Raw genomic sequence first — 9,690 nt, forward strand, 5'->3', positions numbered from 1 at the left:
TTCTAACCCCATCTTTACTTTCCTAAATTTTAAAGTTGCATTTCATCAGCCAGGCACTACTTTCAAAATAGTGGCTGAAACAGAGAAGAAAAAATAGGTGTGAGATGGGCGACTGGGGCCAGGAGAGTTCCTGCAGCTTCCGAGGTCCTGAGAAGTTTCGAGAACTTGGGTCCTGGGGACGATGGAGGAGTTCCTTCCTGAGCAGAATCTGATCGAGCAGGTGTGAGTGACATCTTTTATGGGCAAACCCAGGATCTTCTCCAGCCATTACTGCCCAGGTGCAGGAGGAGGATGGAAAGGCAACAGGGGGTGAGTTGATATAAAAGAGAGCAGGCAACAAACCCTTCATCCAGGAACCCTTCTGTCTCGGGTCACCACTTACCGTCGAGCCCGGCGTCAAAGGATGCATGTTGAACACCCACTAGCGACGGGCGACTGGCAGTGCACGCAAGTGCATGCGAGGCCAGAGGGGTGAAGGGAATGAGTCACAGGAAGGAGGGAGGGGACAGGCCGACCTCCACTAAGTGACAGTGACACTCTCTAGCTAACAGCGCCCTTAGGCCCCCATGGACCTCCGTCCAGCCACCTCCTCTGCCAGCCTTGCCCATCCCCCACCTGGCCCCCTTGTATCCCCTCAGCGGCCCCTGGGCTCAACTGTCTTGTCCTCTCTGTCACCTGGGATCCTGCTTCCCCACGCCTGGCCGGGGGCGAGACACAGTCCCCGTGGTTCCCTCCAAAGCGGAGCTCAAAGGCTTTTCTTCCTGCGAGAGTTTCTGGAAAGAAACAGAAAAACCAATCAGAGGAAAGCTTCTGAAGGCTCCCGGGTGGCAGGGTGTGGCGATCCAGGCTCGGAGGTCAGGCTCCCCGGCTGGTATCCTGACTCTCCCTGCACGTGGCTGCCAGCACTTGGCAAATTCCATAAGCTCCCTGTCCCAACAGAGCCCCACACGCCGGGGCTCAAGCAACAGAAATGTCTTTTCGCAGAGTTCTGGAGGCTGCCAGCCCCAGATCCAGGCACCGGCTGATTCAGCTCCTGGGGAGGGCTCTTCCTGGCTTGCCGCCTTGTCCCCATGTGGCCTTTCCTCTGCACTGGTGCAGGCAGAGAGAGAGCTCTGTGTTTCCTCCTCCTCCTCTTTTTTTTTTAAATTTTTATTTATTTATTTATTTTTTGGCTTTTTAGGGCCCCACCCACAGCATACAGATGTTTCCAGACTAGGGGTCGAATGGGAGCTGCAGCTGCCGGCCACAGCCACAGCCACAGCAAAGCGGGAGCCCAGCTGTGCCTACGACCTACACCCCAGCTCACGGCAATGCCGGATCCTTAACCTGAGCCAGACCAGAGATCGAACCCCCATTCTCATGGTTGCTAGTCAGGTGCATTACCACTAAGCCACAGCAGGAACTCCCTCCTCCTCCTTTTCAAGGACACCAGCACCCTAGGTTAAGGGCCCTGCCCCCACAACTTCATTCAACTCCAATCACCTCCCAAAGGCCTGGTCTCCAAAACCTCAGCTTGGGGCTTAGAGCTGCCACATCTAAATGTTAAGGGGATGAATTCCAGTCCATGACCCTCCCTGTGGCTCAGTGTCCTCTTCTGTGCAACCCGGAAGACCCTCTTCCCAGCACGTGGACCTCAAGGAGCACCGAGGGAGACGCAGACACCAGCAGGCCTGCCCAGGACCTGTGTCACTGTCTCCAAGATGATCTGTTTGGACCTCCAGGGCCACCGGACACCCCCCATCTTCAGGAAACATCCATGCAAACTCCACACACACCGGATTCCTCATCCCCCTTCCCACAAACCCGGGGCCCATAAGCTCCAGTTAGAGCATCCCCTTCCTCCAGCGCCACCATGAGCGAAACCACAGCCTCACCTGCTGCAGGCTTTCGAAGCACTGGGTGAGTTCTTTCAGCTTCCTTTCCAGCGCCCGAGCCTGGACCCTTAGCTCTTCTGCCAGCTCTGTTTTTGCCCCTTCCTTCAGCTGCTCCATCCTTCAGGAGGGAGAGCAAGTCTGCGCTGAGATAAAAGCCAGCCATCGCCATCCTCAGCAAGGGAGCGTTTGCTTTCATCAGCTGCGCGACTCCCTCCAAGGCCCTTTGTACCTGCCTGCTCCTCTGGGCTGAGACTTGCCCCGTGGTCAGGAGACGCTTGGCAATGGTGGCCAGGCGTGGGTGAGCGCTGGCCATCTGAAAGGCACAGATGCCCATCTCGATGGTGCGGCCACAATTCTGGACCACTTTTTTGGCAGCCGTGACAGAGATTGGTCCAGCTTGCCAGAGCTCTTGGCCACAGGTGGGCATTAAGCTACCAACTTGAGCTTGGGCTTCTTGATTGTAAAAGCATTCCAAAATTTTGGCCAAGATGCTGGTGGCTTCCCCTCTGGTCCCCAAAACTCTGCCAGTCACCGAGAGCACCAGGCTTCCTCCTGCTGTTGCTGGAGCGAGAGCCGAGCCCAGGATGCTCACGGCTCCTGAGAGCACAGCGAAGGCGTTGGCCACCGCGCTGGTCTTGGTGACTATTTTGTGGGTTGTGTCAATGTGAGCTGCAAGGGCACAGAGCCTTCGGAGGTCCTCTTCTAGCCCCTCTTTCATGATGGGAAACTCTTCCAAAAATATTCTTTCTTCAACTGACAGATCACTTTCGGGTTGCTTCATATCTTCGTGCAGAGGGATGTTATCCTTGTCCCTATAAATGAGTGAAATCAAGATTTTCCGTCTCGGGAGTTCCCATTGTGGCTCAGTAGAAATGAAACCGACTAGCATCCATGGGGATATGGGTTTGATCCCTGGCCTCGCTCAGTGGGTCAGGGGATCAGGAGTTGCCATGAGCCGCGTGTAGGTCAAAGAAGCACTCGGATCCTGCTGCCCGCTGCGGTGTAGGCCGGCAGCTGTAGCTCCGATTGGACCCCTAGCCTGGAAATTTCGTATGTTGCAGGTGCGGCCCTAAAAAGAGAAAAATATATATTTTCAGTCTCCCAGGTGGGAAAGCCACATTCTTAGTTAGGGTCTCAACACTCCAGATGTTAGCATCTTCTTAGCATCTCTGGCCCAACTGTGAAGAGTCCCAGGGCACTGCCGGGGACTGCTGCTGGTCCCATGAAGAGCAGGAAAACAGAGGAGGGCACAGGAGGGAAATGGGAGAAACGTAGCCTTGGCCAAAGAGATAGAGGAGGTTTTCTCTTTCCCCTTTCTTTTCTTTTTTAGCCACACCCACGGCAGACAGAAGTTCCTAGGCCAGGGATCGAATCCAAGCCGCGGCTGCAACTTATGCCATAGCTGCCGCAAGGCCAGAGGCAATGCCGGATCCTTAACCCACCAGGCCAGCTGGGGAATCTAACCCACCAAACAAACCCGGGCTGCTGCAGAGATAATGCCAGTCATTTACACGGCAGGATCCTCAACACCAGTCCCGCCACCGCGGGACTCCGAGGTCCTTTTTCAACCTCATTCAAGTTGGGGAACTCACCATCCCTAAGGAAGGGCAGTAGGAAAATGCCAACACTCTAGTCAGGCTGAGGAACCCGGGACTGCTGCGGGGCTGGAGAGGCCTGGGAAAAGCAGGCGGAAAAGAGGCGAGTCGTTGGGTGGGAGGTTGGAAGGCCCGTACAGGTAGGGGTGGGGCAGAGGGAGGAGGCGCCATATTGTGTAACGTGGTGTGACCTTCAGTGACCTTGAATTCAGCTTCCCTGCTGTGCGCTGGCTTCAACCAGGGCTGGCACACTGAGAGGGCTGAGACAAGTGATCACGAAAGTTCTGGATGTGCTCCTTGGCACGTGGCCAGCTTTCCTTGCTCTCCCAAGCAGATGGTTGGCTCTTCACAGAAGAAGTCAGATACCAAGGGACCCAAGGCCGGCCTCCCCCACGTCCTCCCGGTTGGCAGGAGGTGCTGAGGGATCTTCGCCAGTCCAGCTGAGTGGGGCCTTCACAGGGAGAGCGCTTTCAGGGGGGACAAAGCCTGCTCCTGCGGGCACCTTCCTCAGGCCAAGGACCCTTGGTGTGTTTCCTCAGGGCCTGCTGAGGAGGCCTGGGGATGACGCAGATTCCCTGGCCCAGAGGAGGAGGGAGAAGGCTGGAGCAAGAAGGAACCCTGGGGAAGATCTGAGCTTCCTGCTTTACTGGGGGAGGGAACAGAAGCCCAGAGAGGCCAAGGGAGGGCGTGAGGTCGCCCTGGAGCTTTGAGTGGGGACTCGGTATAGTCAGCTGTTCCTCTCACCTAACAGTTCACGTCAGAAATTCCTCACTGAGATGTACTTTTTTTTTTTTTTTTTCAGCTCTCATGGCATGTGGAAGTTCCTGGGCCAGGGACTGAACCCTCACCGCAGCAGAGACCCAAGTCATTGCAGTGATAATACCAGGTCCTTAACCTGCTGTGCCACCAGGGAACTCCGTCACCGAGGTGTACAAACCATAGGGCTTTTATTTATTTGATTTGATTTTTAGGGCCACACCTGAGGCATATGGAAGTTCCCAGGCCAGGGGTCAAATCACAGCCACAGCCACGCCAAATTGGACCCACGTCTGCAACATACACCACAGCTCAGAGCAGCGCCGGATCCTTAACCCCCTGAGCGAGGCCAGGGATTGAACCCACATCCTCATGAATGCTGGTCGGGTTCATAGCCCCCTGAGCCATAAAGGGAGAACCTACCTTCATATATGTAATAGAGACTCGTGGGAGAACAGGGTGTGCTGTATGGGGGATGCTCTTGGAATGTGTTTGTCACCTGTCATGAGGGTGGCGAGAGCATTTCTGCAGAAGCAGCCCTTTCCACGGAGACAAAGCTCTCTGGGTTACCTTTGCAAACCGATCCCAGCCGTGCGTGCTTTCCCTGCCTGGTTGATCAGCAGACTCCGTGGCTCCAAATCCGTCCTCATTTTCTTTGTGGGAAAATGAGTGCTGTCACCACGCGTGAAAGGGTTTTCTGGTTGGAAACATAGAAAAGAAGTTTACTGCAGGTGCCAAGAAACCATAGGAAATTCAAGTCTGGAGGGATTTTATTGTATTTTTTATTTTATTTCTCCATTCACTGCTGGTGGCCGTGCAAAATGGTACAGCTCCTTTGAAAGACAGTTTGTCAGTTTCTTCCAAAATGAAACCTACTCGGACCAGACAGTTGAGAAACGTGCTCCTTGGTATACACCAAAGTAGTTGAAAACTTACATCCATGGAGTTCCTGCTGTGGCTCAGCTGGACAAGGACCTGACGTAGTGTCCGTGAGGATGTGGATCAAACCCTGGCCTCGCTCAGTGGGTTAAGGGTCTGGGGTTGCCACAAGCTGTGGTGTAGGTTGCAGATGCTGGCATGGCTGTGGCTGTGGCTGTGGCTGGCAGCTGCAGCTCTGATTCGACCCCTAGCCTGGGAACTTCCCTATGCTGCAGGTGCTGCCCTAAAAAGCAAAAAAAAAAAAAAAAAAGTCTGTTTTTTAGAGGAGCTTCAGGTTCATGGTGCAATTGAAGGGAAGGTATAGAGATTTTCCAAAGACCCCAGTCCCCACACATGCATAGCCTCCCCCGTTATCAATATCCCACACCAGAGTGTACCTTTGTTATAATTGCCACAGCTCACTGCAAAACCAGATCCTTAACCCACTGAGTGAGGCCGGGGATCAAACCCTCATCTTCATGGCTGCTACAATGGGCACTCCTCCCCCTGATTATTTAAATAAATAGAGATGTGCTGTAGGAAATTAAAAAGAAAGAATAGGAGTTCCCATCGTGGCGCAGTGGTTAACGAATCCGACTAGGAACCATGAGGTTGCGGGTTCGATCCCTGCCCTTGCTCAGTGGGTTAACGATCCGGCGTTGCCATGAGCTGTGGTGTAGGTTGCAGACGCGGCTCGGATCCCGCGTTGCTGTGGCTCTGGCGTAGGCTGGCGGCTACAGCTCCGATTGGACCCCTAGCCTGGGAACCTCCATATGCCACGGGGGAGGCCCAAGAAATGCCAAAAAAAAAAAAAAAGACAAAAAAAAAAAGAAAAAAAAAAAGAAAGAATAAAATGTATCTGTACTTTCCCCACACAGCACTCATCACTGTGGACATTTTATGTCACAGGCAAAGAAATTTAGACTCAGGCTGGTCACTTAACTTTATGTTACAGTACAGTGTGAATTTTTTATCACTTAATTTTATATTACAGTACAGTAGTCCCTCACATGATTAAATTCCGTGGGAATTCAAAGCGGGGGACGAGAAAAAAGAAGTGACCCAGATGCTCAGGGATTGAAATTAACCAAGATTTCCCAAACAGCGGCACCTCCGTGAGAGGTGCTGCCTGGTCCTTTATCCAGTGGATATGTTTTTATAAATCATTTTGGACCCTTACATCAACGTTGGACCACGTGGTTGGTTATTCCTTTGGATTTAGTGTTTGAGGTCGAATTAAAGCTTCAAAGATAAAAAAATGTTTCTCTTCTCTGGTTTATAAAGCTGAGTTTTGGAGGTTTGACTCCACCTCTGTTACTATAGATAGATAGATAGATAGATAGATAGATAGATAGATAGATAGATAGATAGATAGATAGATATTTTTTTTGGTCTTTTGTTTTTATAGGGCCGAACCTGCTGCATATGGAGGTTCCCAGGCTAGGGGTCTAATCAGAGCTGTAGCTGCCAGCCTACACCACAGCCACAGCAACCTGGGATCGGAGCCGCGTCTGCAACCTACACCACAGCTCACGGCAACGCCGGATCCTTAACCCACTGAGTAAGGCCAAGGATCGAACCCGCAACCTCATGGTTCCTAGTCCGATTCATTTCCACTGTGCCACAACAGGAACGGCCCATGCCTCTGTTACAGTATGAGGCACCTTTTTGTGCTTCCTTGTGCCAATATCCATCTTCCTCTTTATACACCTCTCATCCTCGCAATGACCCTGTGAAATAAATGCTAACATTATCCCCATGGTATAGATGTGGAAACTGAGGCTCAGGGAAGCAACTGTCATGCCCTTGGTAAGCGGGGGCGTCCCACGGGATTCCAGCCAGGGGTAGAGCGGTAGATGCCCAGCAGGGGCCAGTTTTCTTCCCAGAGGATCCTGGTGATGACTGCAGACGTTGGGGGCGTGGGGACACAGTTACTGGCATCTAGTGGCTAGAAACCAGCAATGCTGCTGAACACCTTGCAAGGCACAGGACGGCCCTGCAGCAAAGAACGGTCCTGTCTAAAATGTTAGTGCCCCCTCCCTTACCAAGACCCCTTAAAGCCTCCCCCATTGTTTGCATTAGGGTGAAGGGCTCACGTGACAGCAGGGAGCCCTTTGGTCTCATCAGGTCCCATCCCCTCACGACTGCCCTCGCAATGGATGTAAGAGGGCAGGTGTGCCCAGAGGGAGATGGAACTGATGGGCAGGATTAGAGACCTTATTTTCACATGAGAGCTTATGTTCATGAATCTTTCTCTGCTGTTGGAGGAGACTCAGCCACACCATCCTCGCCAACACCCCCTCTCCCTGCAAACCAGCTCCCTCAAACACCCCGTCAATGTAAGAAAATTCAGTTCCTTAGAAACACAGATTTGAGATAATCCCTTAATCGTCACCACCACTCCCGCCCCCTCAAACTCCCCCAAATAAACCTACAATCCGGGAAACACTGCAGATGGCAAATTTGGGGGGGAGGGTGTATTTTTTTTTACCACACCTGTGACATGTGGCAATTCCTGGACCAGGGATCGAAACTTCACCACAGCAGTGGCCTGAACCACAGCTGGATCCTTGACCCCTAGGCCACCAGGGAACTCCTGCAGGCTGCAGTTTTGAGACAATACATACAGCGTCTTTTTCTACAAAAGAAGAGCCCGGAGTTCCCATCGTGGCGCAGTGGTTAGTGAATCCGACTAGGAACCATGAGGTTGCGGGTTCGGTCCCTGCCCTTGCTCAGTGGGTTGGGGATCCGGCGTTGCCGTGAGCTGTGGTGTAGGTTGCAGACACGGCTCGGATCCCATGTTGCTGTGGCTCTGGCGTAGGCCAGTGGCTGCAGCTCCGATTCGACCCCTAGCCTGGGAACCTCCATATGCCACAGTAGCGGCCCAAGAAATAGCAACAACAACAACAAAAAAAAAAAAAAAAAAAAAAAAAAAAGAAGAGCCCATGACGTCTCCTACATTCTGGGGACCAGCCCTCTCTGTCTAGGGTCCTGGGGTCTCCAGCCAATGGAAGGGAAGGTGCAACATACTTTTTTAAAAGAAATAGCAATGGTAGGGACTATCTTTTATTATTATTATTATTATTATTTTGTCTTTTTAGGGCTGCAGGTGTGGCATGTGGAAGTTCCCAGGCTAGGAATCAAATCGGAGCTATAGCTGCCGGCCTACACCACAGCCACAGCCACGCCAGACCTGAACCACATCTGCGACACCACAGCTCATGGCAATGCCAGATCCTTAACCCACTGAGCAAGGCCAAGGATGGAACCCGCATCCTCATGGATACCAGTTGGGTTCACTACCACTGTGCCACGATGGGAACTCCGAATCATATTCTTAGTGGCGCTTTAATTTAAACTTCACACTACCCCTAAGGGAGAGATTGCTATCCGGATTTATCAAGAAGCTGAGCTTCAGACCCAAGCTCACATTAGGATCTGGCTTTGAACCCCCGTGGGCTCCTGACAACAGCTCTTTTTTTTCCCAAACCAAGTACCGGTGGCCCTTGGCACGGGGTCCTTCAGAAGCGGCCCGGAAGCAGGCCTCCCCCGGGGCCGCTGTCTTACCTGCTTTCCGTGAAGCTCTCGCTGCGGCTTCCGGTCCCGAGGGCCTCCTGTCCTCCCCTGACAGGGGGCCTCTGGCCCGGCAGGGACTGTGAGCCTCGGGGCTGCAGAGGGACAGACTCGAAGTGCAAAGTCTCCAGCCGATTCTGCTCATCAGGGGAAAGGCCCTGGGCTCCGATTGCTCAACTGGGTCCAAGTTAAAGGAGGCAGGCGCAGAAATGCCAGCACCCAAGGCGGCTCTTGCAGGAAGACCAGCTTATTGAGAAATAGGTCTTGCATGTTTACTTTTTGCTTCTTTCTCTGATAGACATGCAGCGAAGTGGGCAGCTGAATCCGAGTCGGGCCTGTCTCACCTCTCCCCGGGCAGAGGGCAGAACAAGCGCAATTACGTCTCGCGAGCACTCTGAGTCGAGCCTCGATTTCCCATCTGTGAAATGGGTATTTATTACACTAGCCCTTGTTGGGGAGAGCCACTGTGCGGAGTCCAGGATCCAGCGAGACAATGCCGGGCAAGGAGTAAATCCATCAATGATCCTGCCGCGGGCTGTCGTCCTGGCCTTCGAAGTGGGCATTAAAGTCAAAGACCGGAGATCCTGTGGTGGCTCAGTGGAAACGAATCTGACTAGTATCCATGAGTTTGCAGGTTCAATCCCTGGCCTCGGTCTGTGGCTTAAGGATCTGATGTTGCTGTGAGCTGTGGTGTAGGCTGCAGACGCGGCTCAGATCTGGTGTGGCTGTGGCGTAGGCTGGCAGCTGTAGCTTTGATTTAACCCCTAGCCTAGGAACCTCCATAAGCCACAGACACAGCGCTAGAAAGACAAAAAAAAAAAAAAAAAAAAAAAAAAATTAAATACATAAAATAAAAAGTCAAAGACCTCTTTTCTGTAACTAGGAAATGCTGAAGGACTCTGAAAATGGAAATGTTTGTTCAAAATTCACTTCGGTGGAGTTCCTGTCGTGGCGCAGTGGTTAATGAATCCAAC

General features: G+C 52.5%; 1 protein-coding gene across 1 annotated transcript; it reads right to left on the reverse strand.

Annotated features, from left to right (window-relative positions):
• On the reverse strand, positions 1-9,374 carry LOC100518305 (apolipoprotein L6). The gene is given in 6 exon segments (XM_003126069.6): positions 1-270; positions 676-773; positions 1,875-1,989; positions 1,991-2,686; positions 4,796-4,922; positions 8,711-9,374. Coding segments are annotated over 6 exon segments (1,221 nt in total). The 5' UTR covers positions 8,862-9,374; the 3' UTR covers positions 1-236.

The sequence above is a fragment of the Sus scrofa genome, chromosome 5 (assembly GCF_000003025.6).
Source record: "Sus scrofa isolate TJ Tabasco breed Duroc chromosome 5, Sscrofa11.1, whole genome shotgun sequence".
In the NCBI taxonomy this organism is placed as follows: domain Eukaryota; kingdom Metazoa; phylum Chordata; class Mammalia; order Artiodactyla; family Suidae; genus Sus; species Sus scrofa.